This window comes from Prionailurus bengalensis, chromosome B4, assembly GCF_016509475.1.
Source record: "Prionailurus bengalensis isolate Pbe53 chromosome B4, Fcat_Pben_1.1_paternal_pri, whole genome shotgun sequence".
NCBI lineage: Eukaryota > Metazoa > Chordata > Mammalia > Carnivora > Felidae > Prionailurus > Prionailurus bengalensis.
In genome coordinates, this window is record NC_057358.1 from 5,146,478 (window position 1) to 5,170,454 (window position 23,977).

Below are 23,977 nucleotides of genomic sequence, written 5' to 3' on the forward strand. Positions count from 1 at the left end.
GTGCCTGCCGCCGCGTCTGACGCACGGCGCCGCCCTGACGCACGGGCGCGGTTGTGAGCGGGTTGTGAGCGGGTTGTGAGCTCAGCGGCGTGCTGTCGTGTGTGGCGCCGCCGGGACTCGAGAGAGCGGCTGACAGACTTGGGTGTTTGGCGTTTTCTCAAAAATGAACGGAGGGGGCTGTGACTTCAAGGAAAACAGCTGACAAACGTTTGTTGCCAAAGAGAAAACCCCTGCTTTCAAGTGAAAGGAAAATTTTGGAAAACGCCTGTCTGCCACCGCCAGCCTGACAACTGGTGGCGTCCTTGGTTTTCTGAAAAAGCTGGAATGAGCCTCCCTTTTCCAGTACCTGTCTAGATTTCTTCTGGAAAGAAGATTTTCATCTTCTCCTCCCACTTAGTTATTCAGTCGTTTACATCAATATGGACTCACGGGTATTTTATTTTTAGATTTTGGGGCACGGCTCACGCCGAATGGTTCTGCAGCAGCCAAGTATTATTTGTTCAAAGTCTCGTGTTTTCCTTCGACAGCATTCTGGACATTCACCGAAGCACATAGTAGTGTGTTTAAATCATAAATGCCTGGAAGAGGGCAATACATACATAAATACAGGAGTTTGGGGACAAGTGGTGTCTTTCTAGCTGCAGTGATCAAAGAAGTGTTGGGTATGGGGCCAGGTTTTGAAGGGTGGGGAATTGTTCTGCCCTGTGCGGAGGCAGGGAGGTGCAGGGAATGCTCGAGAAGGGAAGCTACTACTGATGGCCGGCCGCGTGGGGCCGTGGTTTTAAATTAATGTTAGGGAGTCTCCGAGGCAAGGGGAGAAGCCCCCCCGCCCTCCCTCCATCTTTTGTGTAGTTTACACGTTTTCATTAGATTTGATTTGGAAGGAAGGGTAGATTTGCTTAAAAGTTTTCCACTGGTCTTGGGGAATAAAAGGAATCAAGGCTGTGAGGGATGTTGAAAGTGCATGCATCACCTTTTCCTTCACGTGCTGCTCTTCCGTGTCTGTGGCCAGGGTGTGGCCCGATGAAAGTGTGTGGGACAAGAGTCATGTGTCAGAGGCATAGAGACTCGCTTGGCAGCAGGAGGGAGAGACCCAGGGGGTGAAGCAGGAAGCTCGGGTTGCTGAGCTGAGTGGAGCTGATAGCCGTGGTGGGAAAAATAGTACAGAGCCCGTGGTGGGAGAATTTCCCAGGTGTGGATTTGGGGGTAAGGAATAAAGAAAAATAGGTAGCCTGAAGGTTCGAGATGGAAAAATGCAATTCTGAAAGCTTGAAGTCAAGTCAGCGATGGTTTGGTGGTTAAGATTCCTCCATTCAGTCCTAGTGGGCTTACTGTGGGGAATCGGCCCATCCCCTTTCCATGTAGGGTGTCGGGGGTGACCAGTTGGGTTTGGCAAGGCCGGGACTCGGTGGTGATAGAAACATGCTAACGTACTTCAGGGAGGGGTTGTTGACTCCTTTTGTTTTGTCGTTTTCCCGCAGAGTTTTAGATTTGGTGTAGAAATAGCTTATGTGGGAGCTACTATCTTGGATGTCTGCAAGCGAGTAAGGAAAAAGACTTTGGTCGGAGGAAACCATCAGAGTAAGGCTTCAGTTACTCTCTGTTTCTTTGCTACAAAAATTAGTTTTCCTGTTTATTTGGATTTGCCACAGTTTGTACTCTCTCCCAAAAGGTGGCATTAGAGGTGACACAAAGGGGCAGGTGGCCCTGTTGTCCCGGACCAATGCCAATGTGTTTGATGAGGCCGTGCGGGTGACCGAAGGAGAAGTGCCTGCCAGGATACATTTGATTGGGGTAAGAGTAAATTTCTGTTGACTGCTTCATGCTCAGAAACAGACATAGCCGATGAAAACCGTCAACTTAATTAGGATTATTATGCAAGTTTGGGGCACTGCCTGCACCGGGACCAAAGTCTTTGCCCCTGGCTGTTCTGATTATGTGAGCCAGACGTTCCTATAAAGACTCAGTGATGACTGAGGACCTTTCCTTCCACTTCTTGAAAAATGAACGCCCTTCTCATCTTGGCTGTGCAAATGAGGCCGCCAGCTGGCTACCTGTGAGTGTGTGTGTTTTGTTCATTAGCCCGAGAACGAGTGAGCTGCCAACACAGCTGGGGAGCGCTGGCGGGCTCCGGTGTAGACAGCGTGAACACCTGGGTTCTAGCTCTGGTTCTGTCACTAACTTTGCGTGGCTTCTGGCAAGTCACAATTTCTGTGTGCCTCGTTCTCTCCATCTCTGAGACAAAAACAATGCCTTTCCTTTACCTGTTTCATGGGGAAGTTAGGATTAAGTGACACGTGTGCGACATTTTTAACTCTTGGAGGCAAAGTTAGCTGACTAAAAGACATTCGCTCCTTTTATGAAAAAGTGTTTTTGAGGGCCTACTATGTGTAGGTCCTCACTAAATAGAGTCAGTGAACCGTAATCAAAAGATGTTCGGTTTTCTTTTTTATTGATAAAGATTATATAGCCAAGTTACAGAAGTTTTAGAAGCTAAAGGGGAAAAAAATCACCCTTAATCTCAGTGTTTCAGATACTACTTCTCAATTTGCTACATGTGTCTTTGTCTTTATAGACATGCATTTCTACATATTGCAATTATAGTGTACATTAAAACGTGCATTTTTTTACTCCGCACGTAAGCTCCTTTTCTATCGTGTTGCTACGTGAGTGACTACAGTATCTCATCTAGTGGTTATAGTGTAATTCACGCATTTTTGTTATTGTAAGAAAATAGCACTTCTGGAGTGTTGCCCATGCTGGGCATGGTAGACAGTAAGCGGCTCTTGTCCCTCTGTCGCGCCCCCAAGCTGTCTGAAGCGTGTGTCAGCACCTTTGACCACATCTGCCTTCCAACTATAACACGTACTATCTTATTTTGGTCTTGTTTTATGTTAATGGCTTATGTGTCCCTTCCCAAAATGATGGCACATCCTTGGAGTGTGGCGCCTTGGTTGTGGCTCTCTTCTCTGCTGGGGTACCCCGGCAGTGCTGAGCTTGTGCTGCTAGGTAGAATGGGGTATACTACGATATGATCAGCCCCTCTCCTGCAGGAGCTAACCTTTTACAACATGCAACAGGTTGGGCCTGCAGACATTCTCTAGTGTAGCTCTTTCCTCCAAAGAGAGGGGGTAAATATTCATACTCCACACTTTGTATTCAGGCGTCATTATATCTTTCATTACAGCCATGTTCCTGTCCCTAGAAGATAGATGATTTATTTTTTTATTTTTAATTTTTTTTAATGTATGTTTATTTTTGAGAGAAAGAGAGAGAGTGAGCGAGCACGCATGAGCAGGGAAGGGGCAGAGAGAGAGGGAGACAGAGAATCCAAAGCAGCCCCCAGGCTCCGAGCTGTCAGAGCCCAACGCGGAGCTTGAACTCACAAACCAGGAGATCATGACCTGAGCTAAAGTCGGATGCTTAACTGACTGAGCCACTGAGGCACCCCTAGAAGGTAGACAATTTAAATTGCCCCTTTTTGACAAGAAAGCAACGTGCAGCAGGTTCTTGCCCCCTCTTTTTTTTTAAACATCGGAAGAGTTAGAAGTGGCAGCCGGAACTTAGCATTTGATAATCCTGTGTGTTCAGGCTGCATGACAACCCATTGCTTCTGTGCTTGATGAAGGTTCCCGCATTCTGTCTGTGTGCTTTGGGGTGCAGCTTGGGATCCGTTCCCAAGAAAACCTCTCACCCCCAAATCCCATCTCTACGTTTGCTTTACTTTGTTTTGTTAAAACAATGACAGTAACAAACTCGCACGGAGAACAACAAAAAAACCAAAAATCCCACCACAAAACTTTTTCAGGGGATTAAATCATTTGGATTGGACAGAATCATTGATATTTGGATCCTTCTTCAGCCGGAGGAAGAACGGAAGAAACGTGAGTACCCTCCTGGCAGTGGTGTAGTGGACCAAAGCGCTCTAGTGACAAGGGACGGGAGAAGGCTGGGCGTGTTCTGAGTCAGCACTCTTGTTTCCCCTGGAGAAGGATGGAGCAGGCGTGGCTCTGTTCCCACCCAGAGCGGGATGCCTGAGGCCTCCAATTTCCAGAGGTGCAGAGAGCTCTTTCCAGACCCTTCTCTCAGGAGTCTGAATTTCTGCCTGATGTTGGTCCCCCAGGCCGTCTTCCCTCACCATCTTTCTGTGTGCCTGGCACCTTTACCCACCGAGACCTCTGCATGGGCCCCACACCATCCTTTCTAACACTCTGGAGCGCATTTCTTTCCCGTCCTGCGCTTTTTCACATCCCTGTGAAGTAGGTAAGGACGCCAAGGGTAGGGCTCTTGAGCCTCGGTTTGGAGACAGAGAGGCTAGAGCACAGGTCCTTTTTGACTTGTCCCGGGTCACACAGCAGGTTAGTGATGCGGTCGGGACTAGAACCCGGATCTCGCAGCTTCGAGACGTTTGCTTATGATGCCACAGTCTAGTGCGGCCCCGTCGTGTTAACCCGAGTGCGTGTTCTCCTCAGAGAACCTCGTTATTAAAGACAAGTTTATTAGAAGATGGGTGCACAAGGAGGGCTTCAGTGGCTTCAAGAGGTATGTGACCGCAGCTGAGGATAAGGAGCTGGAGGCCAAGATTGCAGTCGTTGAGAAGTATAACATCAGGATTCCAGAACTGGTGGAGAGGATAGAGAAGTGTCACATAGAAGACCTGGACTTCGCAGGTAAGAAGGGCACGGCCTCTTCTCGTCCTGGCGGGACGAGGGTCGGGTGGTCGACTTCCTGCATGGAATCCCGTGTGGCCACGAGGGTGTTGTGCTCCCGGCCCCTCCTGGGAGGAAGGGAGCAGAGGGGCTGTTCGATGGGGGCCCTGCGCTTGGGTTGTGTCTGCACTCAGCCCCGTGTGTGAGCCCGGGCTGGCTGCCCATCGCTCCCGTGGGCCTCTGGCCCTTCGTCGGCAGACTGGGGGTGGGCGGGTCCCCGTGGGCCCGGGGGTGTGATTCTGATGGACTGGCTCGCCTGCAGTGAATTTGCTACATCCCCCCATTTTATTTCTCTCTCTTTTTTTTTTTCACTCCCGATTGTTGTTTCCTCTTTCCCTGCAGAGCAACATACGGGTGAGGGAACGTTGGTTTTAGGAGTAAAGCAGCGAGAGCACGCTTTTCCTTTCCCGTCTCAGTCCTTCCCCTGCCAGGCCCCCATCTAATCGTACGCTCTCTGTTTGTTCCAGAGTACATTTTGGGCACTGTACACAAAGCCAAAGGCTTGGAGTTTGACACTGTGCACGTTTTGGACGATTTTGTGAAAGTGCCTTGCGCCAGGCACAACCTCGCACAGCTGCCCCACTTCAGAGTTGGTGAGGAGCCTGTGTGTGGGCGGGGGGGGGGGGGGGGGGGGGGGGTGGGGGAAGGGGGGGCCGGGCACCTCCTCTGGATGGCCTGCTTTCTGTTGTCTGGTATGGGCTCTGGGCAGGATCCTTCTAGAAGAAAAACAGCTCTAGTTCTGTGGTTTTTTATTGTTGTACTGTGTTTTTCGAAAAGCCTGTCTTTGGCCCATCCCCCAGGGCTGCTGGCGGGATGGCTGTGCCCACGGCCGGCCTGTTCTGCCCATACCACCTCTCAGCTCTGGGATTTTCACCACCGCATACCCGACGCCCAGCCTCATTTAAGCTTTAACATACACAGGTGACCTGCTCACCCAAGTGTTGTTTTTTAAAATTAAATCCCCTTTTTCTTAAAGAGGCCAGGAAATCCTAAAAGGTGAAAAAGTAAGCAATTTGTGTCATCTTTTTATATAAATTTGTACTCAAGGCTATTTGTTATGCTTTGAGCATCAGTGCAGTTATTATGGTTTTGAATCGTAGAATTAAACCATGTGAAGTTTTTCTGCAAACAATCGCTTCATTAACTGTGAACTCTGAATCTGGGGCATAGGGTACATCGGTGGGGTGCAAATAGAAATACTAGAAACTCCTTATCTGCCATGAATATATTCGTTAGGTTATAGAAAGATGTGGTGTTGAAGATAAATTAGTGCAGAGGGAGGCAAGGAAGGGCCCTTGAGCGATAAGAGTGGCTCGATACTGGGGAAGAAGAGTTTATTTAATGTGATACTGTTTGTTGTTTGTTTTTTCCCTTGCTGGCCATTGAACACGTATGTGTATTTTTGGTTTTTCTATAACAGCTTTATTGAGTTGTAATTCACATACTATACAGTCTACCCATTTAAGGCACACAGTGTAACAGCCTAACGCGTACTGACACCTCAGCCCCTCAGTACCGAGCTCCCAGCATTGTGTTGGCTGTTGTGAATGTGAGGGGAGTGGCTTCAGGCAGGCGGGAAAGCCTCGTAATGTGTGATTCTTCCCTGCTTGTCGGGTGCCAGCCCAAGACGTTTCCAGCTTGGACTGAGTAAGGGAGAGGGACAGTGTCAGGAAAAGGAAAGAATGTGGGCTTTGGAGAAAAGTAGCATTGGGTTCGGCTCTTGGGCACTTGCTTATTAGCCTTGGCCTGTGTGTCAAAGTGACTTGAACTCTGCGAGCCTCAGTTTCCCCCATCAGTGCCACCTGGCTGTCATGAAGGGAACTGGGAGAGTGGATGAAAACATGCACCGGGCACAGCACGGGTGTTGAGTAACTAGTGAGCAGGATCCTGGGATGTACCAGCAGCCGCACAAATTAAAACTTGGCGTTTCGTGCCACAAGTCTTTTAGGTCTTTGTTTGTTTTTGGAGGTGGTATTTGTAGGGAAATTTTGTGTATAACGCCAGACAGTCTTGAGCGGTTTTTCTTAGTGGGGGAGCATGGAGGGGTGGTAAACATTTAGATGAAGACGTACATTGTCGTAAGCAGGCTTTTGAGTTGATCCACTTCTTCCCTTTACTTTCTTCAGAGTCGTTTTCTGAGGATGAATGGAATTTACTGTATGTCGCAGTAACTCGTGCCAAGAAGCGTCTCATCATGACCAAGTCCTTGGAGAACATCTTGACTTTAGCTGGGGTAAGAGGAACCAGTAGCACAAGTTAACTTAGCGACATTCACAGTTTATGCGTTTGAACGAGGGGTCAGTCTGTGGCCTGTGAAGGCCTTTGGAACAGGCTCCTGAGCGGGAAGAGAAGGGCGCCTCTTCCTCCAGCGCACAGGGGCTCGTGGCTCTTGGGAAAACACCAGCAAGAGCGTTTTCTGTGTCTGCACTTCCTTCCTCCCCTTCCCCGGCCAGCTTGGAAGGAATATGTCCTCAGCAGGGGAGCATGAATATTCAGGCACCTCCCCCCTCCCAGGGAGGGGTGGGGCTGAGATGCCAGAAAAGGTCGGTGCTCAGTCTTCACCCCTTACAGACCAACCTGCTTCCCACATTTCTTGATTTGACTCTTTGCTGCCTTTCACAAGTCGGAACATAAACCATTTCATCTTTTCAACCCTGTTTGGAAACTACACCAGAAATTTGAGCTCTAAGTCACTACTTTGAGTAGTAGTCCATCTTTCCCTGAACCAAGGATACTTAATTTTTACGCTTAAGTTTCAGGTGTCAGCTTATAAATACTCTTTCCTTCTTCGCGCTCTCCAGAACGGAAAGGATTTTATAGAGCAGGATGAGTTAGTCCAAGCGCCGTATTTCATGCTCTCTCAGGGCGGTGAGAATATTTGGAGCTATAGAATCTAAGCATTGCCACCAACGGCTTTGAACCTCGGGGCGGGCAGAGGTGTGGAGGGGTAGTCAGTTTTCAGTAAATGGTGGTCAAAGTCCTTGCGTTGTTAAGTGGTGGAAACACAGAACCCTGATGTTCAGAGATGCCCATTTCTAGGCACCGGGGGTGGGGTGGTGGGCAAGGGGATTGCTGCCCTCCCAGAGCCCCATTTCTAGGTGAAGAGACAGATGGTAAACAAGACAACACGTAGGATTTCTCTTCACATACTTGAGGGAGATGGTCTGAGAGCCTTCCAGCTTGAAACTTTGCAGATCCATACTCTGACCCATGACAACAGCTAAAGCTTCTTGCATAAGACTGATCGCTTTGCATTTTCTTTTAAAAAAATTTTTTTTTTTTTTAACGTTTATTTATTTTTGAGACAGAGAAAGACAGAGCATGAACGGGGGAGGGGCAGAGAGAGAGGGAGACACAGAATCAGAAACAGGCTCCAGGCTCTGAGCCATCAGCCCAGAGCCCGACGCGGGGCTCGAACTCACGGACCGCGAGATCGTGACCTGGCTGAAGTCGGACACTTAACCGACTGCGCCACCCAGGCGCCCCATCGCTTTGCATTTTCATAGTACTTTTGTCTTTCATGCCTCCTTGTCCTTTTTCCTCAGAGCCCCTTGGGCCCATTTGGCCTTAAGAATGCATCTGGAATTTGAAGTCAGCTGCATGTTCCCCACGTGGCGTTGCCTCACCCAGGTCTCACCGTGTGTGACCCGCTCACGTGTCGGAGCTCAGAGCAAGAGCCCGTTTTTTTGGTGGCATCCTGATTGGTTTCCAGAGATGACCTGGAGCAGACCTTTGCACACGTTTTCTGTGAAGGGCCAGACAGTAAATAGTTCAGGCTTTGAGGCCATAGGATCTCTGTTTAATCTGCTCTACTCTGCTGTCAGAGCATGAGAGCAGCCACAGGCAGTTCAGTAGTGAATGATGTGGCCGTGTCCCAATAAAACTTTATTTACAGCAGGCACTGGGCTGGATTTGGCCCCATGGTTTACAGATAAGTGTGGCTTTTCTTGATGTCTAAACCAGTTCCCCGGGGAGGAAGTAGAAACACATTGGATGCTGAACAACACTGGGGTTAAGGGCACCGAGCACCCCGCCCCCCCATACCCCACACCATTGAAAATCTGTGTATAGCTTTAGACTCCCCCCAAAACTTTTTTTTTAAGTGTTTATTTATTTTTGAGAGAGAGAGAGAGAGACAGAGCATGAGTTGGGGGGTGGGGTGCAGAGAGAGAGGGAGACACAGAATCTGAAGCAGGCTCCAAGCTCTGAGCTGTCAGCACAGAGCCCAGTGTGGGGCTTGAACTCCCTAACTGTGAGGTCATGACCTGAGCTGAAGTTGGACACTTAACCGACTGAGCCACCCAGGCGCCCCCCCAATACATGATTTTCTTAAGATAAAGTAAGTTAAATGAAAATTGTAAGGAAGGGAAAATAACATTTATGGCACAATACTATATAAAATGCATGTATAAGTAGACCCATGCATTTCAGAGTTGCTCAGGGGTTAACTGTAATAATTTTTATGCACAAATAATCTCTACCTGTTACATGAGTTTTTGTGTAAATTTTGATCATAAGTATTTTTTTAGAACCTATGGTGTAGTTTTCTCCTAGAAATAGCTGCACTGGTGGCTGGATTTAGAACAAAAGCAAATTGTCACATTGGTAACTTTTAGTGGAAGTGTTATAGAGTGGTGATATTTCACATGTATTAAATGGGATTTTTTTTAACTTATGAAAATTCTGAGATATTCAACAGTCAAGAAAATAATAAATTGAGTTACCATATTCAAATCATACATATACATATTTGGAGTATGCACCTCTAAAATTACCATATACAAATCATATGTATATGTATTTAGAGTATGTCTCTAAAAATGGAATTTTTTTCATAATTACAGTGCTATTGGCATAACTTGTAAAATTTATAACAATTCCATGTGGCCTCTGCCACCCAGTCCATAATCATACTTTTGTGATTGTCTCAAAAATGCCTTTTTTGAGTTGGTTTGTTCAAATCAGAGTCCACATTAAGCTTTGGTTGTGAGGTCTCTTAAGTTCATAATTCAGAACAATCTAAGACCCCTCCTTTCTTTAATCCTTCTGTCTCTGAGCCACTGTCCTACAGAATGTTCCACATGCTAGATTTGCTTTCTTGTGTGCTTGTATGGACCTTGGTTCATAACAGTATTTATTGGTTATTTATGCCATTCTACTGTATATAAAAGTTGTAAAACGATACTAGTATTATTATTAACAGAATACTGGATGGAATTTAAGATTTTCTAAGAGCTCTCTTTCTCCAAATCCCACTAAAGATGTGCTGTTACCATGTTCTGAGGGCACTTGAAGGAAGTCCATTTTCCTCTGTGGTTAGATCCAGCAATTTAATTACAATTAGATAACCTCTGTTTGTTTACTGTCTCTACAAGGATGGCTTTGCTTCTTTTTGATTTGTTTTTTTTGAATATGTGAAACACTTAGTTTTCAAAGGCAAACTTTGTAAAAAGTGTAAAAGTCTCATTCTGTCTTTGTCCCCGTCAGAATCTCTCCTTCCATCATTATAGCTATTATTTATTATTATTACTTTTAAAATTTGTTTTAAAGTTTATTCTGAGAGAGACCGAGCACGAGCAGGGGAGGGGCAGAGAGAGAGGGGGAGAGAGAGAATCCCAAGCAGCCTCTACACAATCAGCGTAGAGCCCAACTTGGACCTTGAACCCAAGAGCCAGACACTCAACCAACCAAACCACTCAGGCACCCCATCGCTATTTTTTAAAATTCATTTTTTTTTTTTTTTAATTTTTTTTTTTTTTCAACGTTTATTTATTTTTGGGACAGAGAGAGACAGAGCATGAACGGGGGAGGGGCAGAGAGAGAAGGAGACACAGAATCAGAAACAGACTCCAGGCTCTGAGCCATCAGCCCAGAGCCTGACGCGGGGCTCGAACTCACGGACCGCGAGATCGTGACCTGAGTGAAGTCGGACGCTTAACCAACTGCGCCACCCAGGCGCCCCTTAAAATTCATTTTTGATTTATCCTTTGGTGTTTCTTTTTGCAAGTATCAGCAAATATGTATAAATTTTTCTATTCTCTTTTTTTCTTGAAAGGTAGCATCCTCTATCTAATGTTTTGAACTTCTCTTTGTCATTGAGAAATGTGCACGGAGATCACTCATTCTTACTAGTTCATGAAACTCTCTCCCATCCGTTGAGACAGCTGAGTAGTAGTCCCTGGGTCAGTGTGTCGTGACTGATACAGCCCCTGACTGATGGCTACTGAGTTCTTTCCAGTCTTTTGCTTTGAATATTAATACCACAAGGCATAATCCTAGGCACAAGTCATTTTCTGTTTTACCAGTGCATCTTGGGGAATACGTTCTAGAATCTCAGTATCTATGTAAAGGGTAAACGGACGTGAGATTTTTGTAGATCCTGCCAAATTCTTCACAGTGGCTGTAGCCCTTACAGTACACCAGTTATGAACAAGAGTCAGAAGGCTTTTTAAAGCTAACGGGAAGCTTATCTGTTGGTTATGGCATACATTTTATGGAGAACATGAGTTTTCCCTCATGAGGAGAAGGATACGGAGTCTAGAGAAATACTTCCGTCTTTACTGAGACTGGGTTGGAAGACATCTGTTGCTCGCAGAACTGCTCTGAGGAAACCCCGGAAATATGGCCCGTCTGTGTGAACAGATATTGGAGTTTGAGGGCCCTTGCATGAGAGGAAATACTTCTGCTTTTTGTCACAACTTAGGACTTTGTTTGGGGACGTCCTCTTTGGAAGTGGCTACATCCACCCTCTGCTCAGAGAGGAAGGCTGTGGGGAAGCAGGGCGATAGTTGATAGACTATGAGAGCACGTGAACAGTAGAGTCCTGCCTGCGGAGGCTTTAGAACAGAAGTGAGCCGCTGTTTCCTGCTGCCTGGGCTGGGAGGCCATTGTGGTCCTTCGAACCCTCCTTTTCCTCTGCCCCCCTTGGGAAATCTAGCTGATCACCAGAAGGCTTTTTTGTTGCTTTTTTCTTTAACTCTTGAGGAAGTGAAGGGAGTCATCACCTCATTGAATGAGGCGTCGTGCAGCTGGGCCGGCTGCTCAGGGACCACTGTCAGCCCCCCGCCCCGCGATGCTTACTCCAAGCCGCACAGGCACGTGCTCAGAACGGTGCGTGGCACGGAGTTGGTGCTCAGTGCTCGTCCGCTGGGCGGAAGCAGCGTCCTTCCTGCTGTGAGGCCGGGCCTGAGTCCACAGCCCCAGGTCAGACCGCCTCAGTGCACATCCCAGCTCTCCTGCCTGGGCACTAGGTGGGCGCGTCACGTACGCTCTGTGCTTCTGTTTCCTAATCTGTAAACCTGGCCCCGCAGCAATCACGGCGCCTCGGAGGAGAGGTTAGAGGAGTGCCACGCGGCCCGAGGGGGGCTGTATTGGAGGGGAGGCACGGGGGCCCTCAGAGACGCGGAGCTCCAGGAGGGAGGTGTCGAGGGGAGAGCCAGCGTTAGAGGAGAGGCACGGTGGTCGGGGCAGGGACGCACTCGCTTGGTCAGCGGTACTTGGCGTGCTTTTTACATGACTGAAGTGCTGCTGTCATCACATGCTTGTCGTGTAGCTCTGTATCGCCACCTCCTAGGAGGGACCTCTGACTGCTGCCGGAAGACCACCGGCGCTGGGCCCCACATCTGCTGTGGTCCAGCTCTCTGATCTTCTGCGTAAGTGTAGTTGTTCATGACCTCTGTCAGCCCTACTTCCTGATGTTGCTGTGCAGTGAGGACGGTGACAGGACCGCCCTCGGGAAGTCCTTGGCGAGGGATATATGTTCGTTCGGCCCTTTGTAACCCGAGGACCTGACTGCCGGCCAGGTGCCAGTGCATCTAGAACTGAAACAGCCTGGCATCGCTTAAGGGAGGGATGTGTAGGCAGTGGTGTCCCGTGCCTTTGGGTTCCTGAAGGCCGGGGGTTCAGAGGAAGCCGTGGAGTTGGATTTTGCTTTTCCTCCTTGGGATAGTTCTCAACAGCTGGCCGTAGTCCTGTTGTCGGCCCTTGACACGGTTTGGTGTAAGCCCTTGGCAGCTCCTCCGGTGGCGGTGCTTCCCAGCAGCCCCTGGTCTCCATGCCTGTGGAAGCCTTGGAGACCCAAGATGTCACTGAAGAGGGGAGTCAGCTTTTTGTTTTTTAAAGTAGGTTCTGTTCCCAGTGTGGGGCTTGAACACAGAGCCCTGAGGTCAAGAGTTGGGTGCTCTACTGACTGAACCAGACAGGTGCCCCAGGTGGTTTGATTCACTTGTTCACTTTGATGACAGACTAGATGTATGGAGCTCCTGTTATGTGCAGAGGGGTAGGGGTAACAAAGTGAGTAATGTGCTCCACAGTCTCGTGGAATTTATGGTCTCAGAGGGAAGCTTTTAGGCAGTTTTAGATCCACCAGCAAGATCTGGGGAGTTGAGGAGTCGGCCTCATGTACGTGTGCCATGGAATCCCGGTTCGGGCCAGATGGACACTTGTCTCTATCCCGCTATAGCACTGTGCCTCTCGGTGCGCCCGTGACAAACTAATCATCTATATGGAAAGATTTCTTTGTCTTGTTTGGGATTTTAAAAGTTGGTTTTATTTTTTTAGCTTTTAGCAATTGCTGGACCTTGAAATGACTCTTTTGCCCAGTGGGGTCCCTCTGCATCTTAAAGATCCTATTTATGTTTTTTTGTGTGTTTGTTTTGAGGCGGGCACTTGTTGGGATGACCACTGTTGTATGTAAGTGATGAATCATGGGAATCTACTCCTGAAGCCAAGAGCATACTACGTACACTGTATGTTAACTAACTTGACAATAAATTGTATTAAAAAAAAAATGATCCTATTTATGGATTGGAAATGGAATTTCTCCCTAAGGGGTATGCTCAGTGCCCAATAGGACTTAATCCTGTTAGAATTTGATAAACTGATTCTAAAACTCATATGGAAGAGTGATAGCCCCAAAATAGCCAACTTAGGAAGAACTGGTGTGGGGACTTGTGGATGGATATTCTAAGTATAAAGATTTAAGCAGTCTGGTGTTGGTGCCAGAAGAGAGAGATCAGTGGGAGTCCCCAGAAAGTCATGTGGATATGTGGGAACATCATATGTAATAGCCAGGGATTACAGGCGCACCTGGGGGACTCCATTGGTTGAATGTCCAACTCTTGATTTCCGTATCAGGTCATGATCTCATTGTTCGTGGAGTTGAGCCCCATCTGTGGCTCTGTGCAGACAGCACGGACCTGCTTGGGTTCTCTCTCTCTCAAAAATAAGTAAACTTAAAAAAAAATTGGTAAGGGGCCATTTGGTGGCTCAGTTGGTTAAGCATCTGACTTTGGCTCAAGTTGTGATCTCGTGGTCCATGAGTTCAAGCCCCGTGTTGGGCTCTGTGCTGACAGCTCAGAGCCTGAAGCCTGCTTTGGATTCATGTCTCCCTCTCTCTCTCTCTCTGCCCCTTCCCTGCTCACTCTTTGTCTCTCTCTCTCAAAAATAAGTAAACATTAAAAAAAACTTAAAAAAACAAACAGGGATTGCAGATGGATAGGGAAAGAATGTTGTAGTCAGCCAGCAGTGTTGGGGCAGTTGGCTTTCCATATGGAGTCAAGTTAAATTCTTTATGTCCTCATAATAAATTCCAACTGGATTAAAGATCTAAATGTAAGAAAAAAATTTTAGTAAAGGAAAAAATATACTTCTATCTGATAAAAAAAAAGAAAAATTTTAGAAATGTTAGAAAAATATCTTAGGTGAGGAGGGTTTTCTTAATAAGCTTGACATAGAAATAGGAAGTCAAAAATAGCTATTTATGATTACATCAAAAGGTAAAACTTCAGTGTGATAAAATAATAGCCAACATTTCACGAACCTTTAAAAAACATCCTTTGAGATGCACATTCTTCCATTTTCCAGATATGGAAATGGAGGCACAGAGTGGTTAAGTAGTTTGCTCAGAGACACACAGGTAGCCAGTGGAGGGGCTGGGCTATAAGCCTGGGCAGTGTGATCCCGGCCGGTGCCCTTCACTGTGCGAGCCGCTGCTTCACATAAAAGACTGCCACAGGATGGCGGGGGACGCTTCTTTTGTCCGTTTGGTGATGCCGAGTGAGCTGCTGTTCTAAGAGCCTGGCTGGGAGCCACTTGGGTCTTTGGCCTCCTGGAGCTTATGCAACATCAGGAAGTAGGGCTGACAGAGGTCATGAACAACTACAGGTTTGTCAGAAACTGGCAGCCGAGTAGTCATATAGGCACAAGATATAAATGAGAAGTTCACAGAAAGGGAACCCCGGTGGCCGTGAACAGATTAAAAAAAAAAAAAGCAATCTCTGCCATGGTCCAGGAAACGCAAACAAAAATAATCAGACTGGTAAGGGAGAAAACGTTTGACCTTTCAAGGTATTGGCTAGAATGATGGGATGTGGGCGCACCCAGTGCCCCCTGCCGCTCAGCAGTGTCTTGAGAGAGCACGTGCTGGGGACCTCCCGTCTCCTCCCAATAGATAATAGATGCTAGACATGGACCAAACCCAAGTTCGTCTGCCGGATGTGGGGAGAGGGTTTTTTCCAGAGGCAGCCATACGGGGAGATGGGAGAGCAAGCCTCAGGCCACCTGCTGGAAGGAGGTGAGAGGGAAGGAAGTCCCAGAATTGAAAGGCAAATGAGAAAGGGGTGGGGGTGGGGTTAGAGGTCACTGCTCTCTTAGTAGTCCCGCTAACCCTTCTGTTCTGGGTTTCAATCCCCACTGTCTTTTGATCATTCTTCACTCTTGAGGGAATTGGGAAGATGACCCGTCTTCTTACTTCCTGCTGAAATGGGGCAAAGATCCTGGTTAGAGGAATGGAAACCTGCTCTTGTGTAGGCGTATTCTTTAGTTCCATGTTGAAACCCAACATCCTGCATTAGCAAGAGTTTTGTTCCTTGATTATTCGTTCTTGTACCGTATTTGGTCTTATTTCATCTGAGCCTCATGGGAGCCTTGTAGCTGGGTAGCTTCAGACCAGTCCTCCTGAGGTAGGTTCGGGTCTGTCAGAGGCCGGCTGCTGTTGCAAGTGGGTTTCTTTTGGATGTTGTCCTTGCTGACAGCGGGTAGGTGGGGCCTGTGGATTCGGTAAGAGAGTGATGAGTCCCCTAGTTTCGCAATTTAAGACTACTTTGCTTGTAAAATAAGTCCACATTTGACAAACTTGGCCTAATTGTTTACGTAAGCATAGCAGGAATAGTGATTGGTCTTTTTTTAAATCTGCTTTGCTGGAACTTTTCATAAGGAATTTCAGATTGAACTTTCAACAGCCTTTTGAGGCTCAAAAGACAAGCCAAATACTTGCCATCAGACTTTGCCTGGAACACCTACAGATTTGGGTGAATTCCTCTCTTTGAGGTCTCCAAAATATCTTGAGTTTCCTGCATCTGCCAGGAACCCTGTAAGCAAGCTGTCAGACTGAGTTTTCTAAGGGGTTTCAGTGGCTCCATGAAGTCACCCTTAATTCCTTAAAGCTGTCTGGGCATATCTGAGTCTATGCATGTGTCCCTTAAATGTGAAATTCCGGTCAAAGCTTTAGTAATATAACCAGTGTTTCTAATTGCATTCTGTCATAAGGAGATCAGTTTCTTACTGAACTTATGTAAATAAATACATTGCCATGAAAATAAGAATAGTCACTGAGGAAAAAAAAATAGTCACTGAGAGTTTCTGAACCCTGGAGGGATCAGGTTGGGAGAAAAATATAAATGTTTCATATTTGTTTACAAGGGAATATTTTACCAAATTTCTGTAAGTCACAGCCTTAAACCTGGAAGAGCAAACAGAGAACCAGCAATGTTCCAAACAAGAATCTGTCTGGATGCAGTTTTCCTGTTAGTTCAAAGTCTCCATCAGAAACAAAGGACTCTTCAGCTGTAGGAAGGCTGCCCTCAGCCCTCAGCCGCCAGCAGGGATTGCCCTGACTGAAGACAGCCGCCTTGCCAAGGGCATGCCCTCTACCCCACTGGTCACAACCAATGACCTTAGTTTAGGATATTCTGAAGGGTAATCCAACTTCTAGAACTCCTCAGAGAATCAGCTATGAGGTTTGTTATTGTACCACTGCTCAACTTCTGTCTGATCTTGCACTCTTAGGCTCTCTTCTCTTTCCCAGGTGTTGATCACTCCCTAGTAGACTTTTTGTAAGATTTTAAATGCTTATATATTTATTTTGAGAGACAGAGTGAGTGCAGGCAAGGAGGGGCAGAGAGAGAGAAGAGAGCAAATCCCAAGCAGCTCTACGCTGTCAGCACAGAGCCCAGTGGGCAGGGCTCGAACCCAGGAACCGTGAGATCATGACCTGAGCTGAAAGCAAGAGTCAGACGCTTAACCGACTGAGCGTCCCCAGACTTTTTACATACTAGTTCTCCACAGTCTTAGTCCTGACCGTGTACAAAGTTCCTTTCCAGATTCCTTTCTCACGGACCTTCTGCAGCTTTACAGAATTGTTTCCCCTATTATTTCCAGTAAACCAGCAACTTTAAATTAGCTTTAATTCCGAATAATTCCCCAAAGATCATGTGAACTTTGGGGCACCTGGGTGGCTCAGTCGGTTAAGTGACCGACTTCGGCTCAGGTTATGATCTCACAGTTTGTGATATCGAGCTCCACGTCAGGCTCTGTGCTGACAGCTTGGAGCCTGGAGCCTGCTTCGGACTCTGTGTCTCCCTCTCTGTCTCTGCCCCTCTCATGCTCTGTCTCTGTGTCAGAAATAAACATTATAAAAAAAAATTTTTTTAGAAAACACTTGGGTTAGTTTCTGTCTTTCTGAGTTTTAGAATGCCTCATTTTTACAAATGCCTGTAAACAAACTAAGTAGAGCTCTTTTACAAATTAATTTTAGCAATACCATGCAGAGGTAGAGAAAGTAGCTCACATTTACAACATACATGGACACACATATAAATACACGAACAAGATGCAAACATCTTAAAGGCCCAACTTCCAGATATCTCCCTTTTACAAACCTAATTACAAGATGGTATTACATAATTTATGGATTTGTTAATTGGTCGTTTTTCTCCAGAGTCTAATGAATATTGTGGCCAAGCAGTGTTGCAAAAAATGATTGCCCAGTTTTGGAGAAGGCAGCCCAAAGGGCTGCGGGTGGGGGAATCAAATGGTTACGTCCCATTTTCCAAGTAGAACATAGCAGGTCTCATTCAAAGATACCAAAGCTATAGCAACACACAAATGAAATGAAGCCCAGAATGGCTTGGTGAGTGTTGGTTCCTCCCAGAAGTCAGGGCTTCATGAATGGAACAAAATAGTTTCCTAGTTTCTGGTTCTTCCTGAAAGTCTGAGTTCCACTGACTGAACCAAATTGCTTCCTCACCTGCCTTTTTTCTTAAGAAAGGGAGGCCGAGAGAACCCAGCCTCCCTATTCAGAGACAGCTGAAGGGGAGGAAGAAATCTAAGAGCCAGACCAAATGGGAGGAAGAAATGAGCTCATGTGCCATCTGATACGAAGTACTCGCTAAGAGATGTCTGTCGAAATCGAACCCCTAAACTGTTGCCTTGCCACGAGATTTAAATTAAGCACAGGAGGTTGGCTGCACCCAGTCAGGACGGGGCCTCGGGGAGGGACCCTTGGGCAGAGAGCCCAGGCAGCTGCCTGGACCCATCTCTGGCCTCCGCTGCTGGCTGGGGGCCAACGAACCACCAGCAAAGAGCTCCCAGCTGGCTCGCCAGATCTGAAGCCGAACCCAAGTTCATCTGCCCAGTGTGCAGCAGAGACTGGGACATGAAGCCAGCCGCAAGGAAGGGATGTATTCGAGGGGCAAACCTCAAACCCGCCTGCCGGAAGAAGGAGAGTCTAGAACTACAAGGGCAGGTGAAAATGAAAAGGCCTGGGTAAAAAGTCACAGCTGCGCTTACCAGGCCCGTTAACCCACTGGCTGCTGGTTCAGGCATAAACTCTGCTGTTTGTAAGATGCTAGGAAGCCCTCCCCTTTGTCTCCTGGGAGTTCTCCACACGAGGTGACATCACCACAGATGGAATGCAGAAGCAGTTGTCTTCCATTAAGCCAGACGTTAAAGAGATTTGCAAATGCGTAAAACAATGCTACTCTCCTAAGCTTTTTTTTTCTTTTCTGAAAATACAGTTGTTTTTCATAAAAACATGTTACCAGAAGATAGGTTTGTTATTTTTAGGAAGAATAAACATTATAAAGTTTCTTAGTCTAAATTTACAACGTTGTGAATCTTAAAGGATATAACTCACATCAACAAATCTTTGGAGCCCTTAATGTTTACTAGTGTCAAGGGGTCCCAAGACCAAAGTGAGAGCCACTGTTTGGAGCGGTGCTTTCCAGAGTGCAGCCGGCAGTGTGTTCATGATTTAGGAGACTAACTTTGTGGGCTATGATAAGCTTTTAAAAAAAGGTGAGGTGGAACGAAATCCAGAAGAGAAAGACTACACTGCACATAAGGTTAAATACAGTTTCGTGGAACTATTATTTCAGTCTTTTATCTACGCATGTATGTGTGTACAGAAGTGTAATGCTAAGTGCGTTTCTTGGTGGGGATCGTGGGCAAAGTGCTTGTAAAAAGAAACTTGCACGTATGGTGGGAAGGCATGTCCAAGTGTATTCAATCCTGCATCTTGGGCAATAATTTGAAAACAACCTGAGTATCCATACAGACAGAATGGCTACATAAGATGTGGAAGAATGATTTGATTAAATCCTGTGTGGCACTTGAAAGAAATGGATTAGATGAGAAGCAAACTCAAAGTATTAAATAACTTTAAGATAACATGTAATGTTCTTGGACGCATATATAAACTCAAAGCCATTTTAGAATGGATCGAAAAGGATGCATGGCCCATTCACGAAGCTGGTTGTCTCTGGGGAGTGGACTAGAGATGACAGGCAAAGGGGATTTCAGCAAAATCTGTCGTTTTATTTTGAAAGGCTTTCCTGGTTTTGTTGCCCCTCAGTTATTGGTGGGAACATGAGTGTTTGTTATCTTCTTTTCTGTAGCAGGCAGACAGATCCTGCAAGACAGAAAACCAAATAAATCAAAATCCTGGATATAGATTTTGCAAAAATTGGATCAGTAGCCTGTTGTAATCCAGAAAATACGGGATCCTAATTACTTGGGCAGCAGATACTTGTGGTCTCGCTAGTATGCCACAACTGTGTTAAATTCCTCTGGGGACACAGAGACCAGACATTGGTCCCTGTTCTTGGGGCATTTCATGTAGGAGGGGATTCGTGCTTGATTTGGGTGTTGGCAGTGTGCCAGGCTCTGACCACTTAGTATATGTTACTATTCCTCCTTCATGACAGCCGAGTGACGCAGGTGCTCTGTTCCCTGCATTTTATACGGGGAGAAACTGAGGCTTACAGAGCTTCAGTATTCGCTCACTAGCACGGCCAAAAGCTTGGGAAGATGGAATGTCCCAATTCGATGCGGGCACATCTTTTAAGGTCCTCTGTTTCAGCTTACCTGGGTTGAAAAGCAAATATACAAATAATGTTTAATGATTCTGGGACAGGTCAGCAGGACATAAAATCCAGAAACAGTCCTGCAGTGTCATTATAGCCAAGAGTTTTACATGTTTGCCCATTAAACTTTTTTTTTTTTTTTTTTAACCTGGTCATTTTAACAAGAATCTGAACTTGTTTCAGTGCTTCAGCTGAACTGCTTTCAGTGCTCTGTCTTGGAGACAGCCTTGCAGGCGGGGGAAAAGCAGAAAAACTGAGGGAAATCGGGGCGGGCAGTGCATTTCTCATGCAAGGACTTGGCTGTGTCTAAAGAGTGTTTCCAGTTGTGTAGCTATTGGAGTTTGCAGGTAGAGTGGGGGAGAGGCATTGCCCTTACTCCGTCTCACTCTTTCTTTCTCAGGAGTACTTCTTGCAAGCAGAACTGACGAGTAACGTGTTGAAGACCGGGGTGGTTCGCTGCTGTGTGGGGCAGTGCAACAACGCCATCCCCGTGGACACTGTGCTCACCATGAAGAAGCTCCCCATCACCTACGTATGTGCTCTTGGCAGCAGGTTTAGCCTTCCATAGACTCTCATTCGGTCATTTGCATCTTATTACACGTGAGCTGTGTGCTGATCTGGGTCGAGATAAAAGAAGAGTCTGTATAATCCTTGTTAGGCGCTTTTCATAAGGCACAGGCGATGTCGGGTCTATGGCTGTGGCAGAGGTGGAATAATCGGGAGTCAGGCTGTGTGGCAGAGTCCGGGAGCTTGGGTTGTGGCCACTTAGAGGACAGCTGTTTGCCTGGAGGGCCCGGTTCAGCTTTCCTCGGCCCTTCATCCCTTGCCTTGATCGTTTCTGGTTTCTGCTCTGCGGGAATCAAGAGAGTTGAGTCTAGTCTAGATAGTCATGCTCCGGGATAGGTTGTTACCTCAGAGGTTTGCACGGGTCTGGAAACATCAGAATGATAATGCCCAGTTTCTTGGTGGAAAGCCCCTGTCCTTCGATCGGCCGCCTCACCTCTTTTTTTACCCCTCTCTCTGCAGAGCAACAGGAAGGAGAACAAGGGCGGCTACCTCTGCCACTCGTGTGCAGAGCAGCGCATTGGGCCGCTGGCCTTCTTGACGGCCTCCCCCGAGCAGGTGCACTCCATGGAACGCACCATCGAGAACATAGTGCTGCCCAGACACGAAGCCCTGCTCTTCCTCGTCTTCTGAAAGCCACGGGGAGCTTTTTCCACGGTACAGAATGCCTTGTGTGGATTCCAGTTACTTGAAGAAAGCCAGTGTGGGGTGGGGTTCTCACTCACCTGAGACTCTGAATTCGCTCACAGAGCATTTTTTGAGGAATACAAAGCCAACGAGAGTTGGACCTGCCATTTCTCCATTCCTTGTAGGTAGCCCGTTTCCACTGCCCCTCCTCTGTGCGCATCAGGCTGGGGACGTGGGGGTGTTCTTTTGATAAAAAAACAAAACATTTTATGTATTTAAACTTTTATTACAAGATTTCAATTAAACAGGCATTGTAGCACTGGCATACCACTGTGTGACACCTTGGCCTCAGCCCTGTTGTTTTTGAACTTTCTCCAACTTACTGTTTTCCACACCTCTGTCACTGCTCCCATGAGACACCAAGCAGAGTATGACACTTAACTTCCAGGGTGGTAACTGACAGGTCAAAAAAGAGATTTTTGTGCCGTGGGGACTCAACATATGTGTGAGACAAGGTGTGTGCCTTTGTCATTGCACGGGGTTCACGGTTTAAACGGGGAAGCAACACAGTGCCCAGAAAGGCAAGCAGAAAGTGACAGTAGCCAGGCTCGTGTTTCCCACAGGTAGAGCTGAGGATCAGGAAAACTCAAGAGAGAAGTGGAATGTTGTCTGGCCACTGGGGGTTGGAGGGGGGAGGGGGTCCAGGGAGAGGGGGGACCTCGGTGCCCGGTTCACTGCCTGGGGCTACTGGGTGGATGTTGTAAGAAAGCTGTGCGTACAGAAACCAGTGACAAAAGTCACATCGTCTAGACGTACATGGATCTGGTGTTTTTACGTTTTTGCCACACAGCACGTCAGGGATGCAGATGGCAGGTAGGGGAGCTGGCGCAGCGTGACCCAGAGAGCTCGCCGCTCCTGGTCTCAGCCCACCAAGCGGCGTCCTGGAGCGGGCCTCGTAGCTTCACTTGTCGCGGCCTCCCCTTAGCCTCTTCCATCAGCCTGGTGGCGCTTAGAGTGCAGGCCGGTGAGTAGAGCAAGCGTGCTGTCGGATCGGGCCCGGGGTGCTCTGGAAGGGCGGACACCAAGCTAATGTTTGCATACTGAGGGGCGTTCTCAGAACGGGACCTGAACACAGAGGGGGGAGACTTCCGTGGAAGGGGGATGGGGCCGTTTCATCCCCTCGGCCAGGGTTCCCGGACTAGCTGTAACGAATGCCTCATGGATGACTTGGAATAAAAGAGCCAGTGAAAGGAATTTGGATTGGTCACAATTTTCACTGTCCTTCGGAGGAGGGATGAGGGGAGGGGGGTAGCAAGCAAAGGTTCATGAACGTGTTTTCTGGTAATGAAGTTGTGCCAGCCAGAGAGAAAGCCGCTTATCTGCTGGAGCTGTAATTGACTCACTGAACCTTCCTCGAGCACCTGCTGTGTGGCAGGTGCCATGCTAGTGGGTGTACAGACTCACAGTGTGGTCCCTGACTCCCAGAGACTGCGACACGAAGTGTGATCTCAGTCTGGGGTGGACCGGCCTTGGAGGGAGGGCCGCACAGGTCCTCAGGGACCGGCCCGGCATCCTTACCAGAGCTGAGGTTGGATGGCTGCCCAGCTAATGGGACAGATAGTCAGCTTTTAAAGAATGGAAGAATTTTCTAGGCAGAAGGAACAGCAGGAAGGACAAAAAGGAAGTGTGTGGTAATGGCACTGCCAGAGCAAAAGGTCAGTACTAGCATTTTGGGACTGGTTTTGAAAAGTAACAAAAGCTAGGAATATTAACACTGGTATTTAATTTTTCAAGCGTTAAAAATTGACACTAAATATCTGGTGTGTTTCAAATAGGCATTTTTTACATGCCCAGTAAAAATACAAAAGTGTTAAATATCCATTGTCATTTTTCTTAAATTTGTTTTTAATGTTTCTTTTTTATTTTTGAGAGGGGATGAGAGTGTGTGTGTGAGTGGGGGAGCGCCAGAGAGAGGGAGACACAGAATCCAAAGCAGGCTCCAGGCTCCAAGCTGTCAGCACAGAGCCTGATGTGGGCTCGAACCCATGAACCATGAGATCGTGACCTGAAATGAAGTTGGATGGTTAACTGACTGAGCCACCCAGGTGCCCCAAAAGTAGAGTCTTTAAAATAAGAGGCTTTCATGATTTTATTTAGTTGTGAATGGTTTTTTGTGCAAGATTTTCTGTATTTTTTTTTTTTAAACCACATTAACTGGGAAAAAATAAGGAACATAGTTATAAGCTAGTTCCAGATATTTTACTTTGGTTAATTAATTTTTTATTGATTTCTCTTATTTGGTAACTTAGAGGAGACCTTTGTGAATTCTTTTAAGAATCTTCAATCTATTGATAGCTCATTTCAAAGAAAGCATTTCTGATTTGTCTTCATCTTTGATTTTATCATGTATGTAGAGAACCTGATGCAGTTACCCATATAAAAATGAATGCTGTTACATTTAGAAGGTATTTGAAATAAGTGTTAAAATACCACACTGTATCATAGACCCATGCATTGGTTTGTCCTTCATGTGATTATACTTAAGACCTATATCAGATTTTAGATTTCTTTTTTTTATTAAAAAAATTTTTTTTTAATATTTATTTTTGAGAGGGAGAGCACAATCAGGGGAGGGCAGAGAGAGAGGGAGATAGA

General features: G+C 46.8%; 1 protein-coding gene across 8 annotated transcripts in view; it reads left to right on the forward strand.

Annotated features, from left to right (window-relative positions):
• The window catches only part of FBH1 (F-box DNA helicase 1), a 168,995-nt gene that overhangs the window by 27,411 nt on the left and 117,607 nt on the right, over positions 1–23,977 (forward strand). For 5 of the 8 annotated variants that reach the window (XM_043561516.1, XM_043561520.1, XM_043561519.1 and 2 more), the window contains 8 exons: positions 1,482–1,581; positions 1,673–1,794; positions 3,809–3,884; positions 4,473–4,670; positions 5,177–5,302; positions 6,836–6,942; positions 20,532–20,663; positions 21,158–21,647. In XM_043561516.1, coding sequence (XP_043417451.1) covers positions 1,482–1,581; positions 1,673–1,794; positions 3,809–3,884; positions 4,473–4,670; positions 5,177–5,302; positions 6,836–6,942; positions 20,532–20,663; positions 21,158–21,328 — 1,032 coding nt within the window. In that variant the 3' untranslated portion in view covers positions 21,329–21,647. Of the gene's footprint in view, positions 1–1,481; positions 1,582–1,672; positions 1,795–3,808; positions 3,885–4,472; positions 4,671–5,176; positions 5,303–6,835; positions 6,943–20,531; positions 20,664–21,157; positions 21,648–22,172; positions 22,577–23,977 lie in introns of those variants that run through there. The other 3 variants (XM_043561521.1, XM_043561517.1, XR_006294384.1) reach the window with 2 other exon arrangements.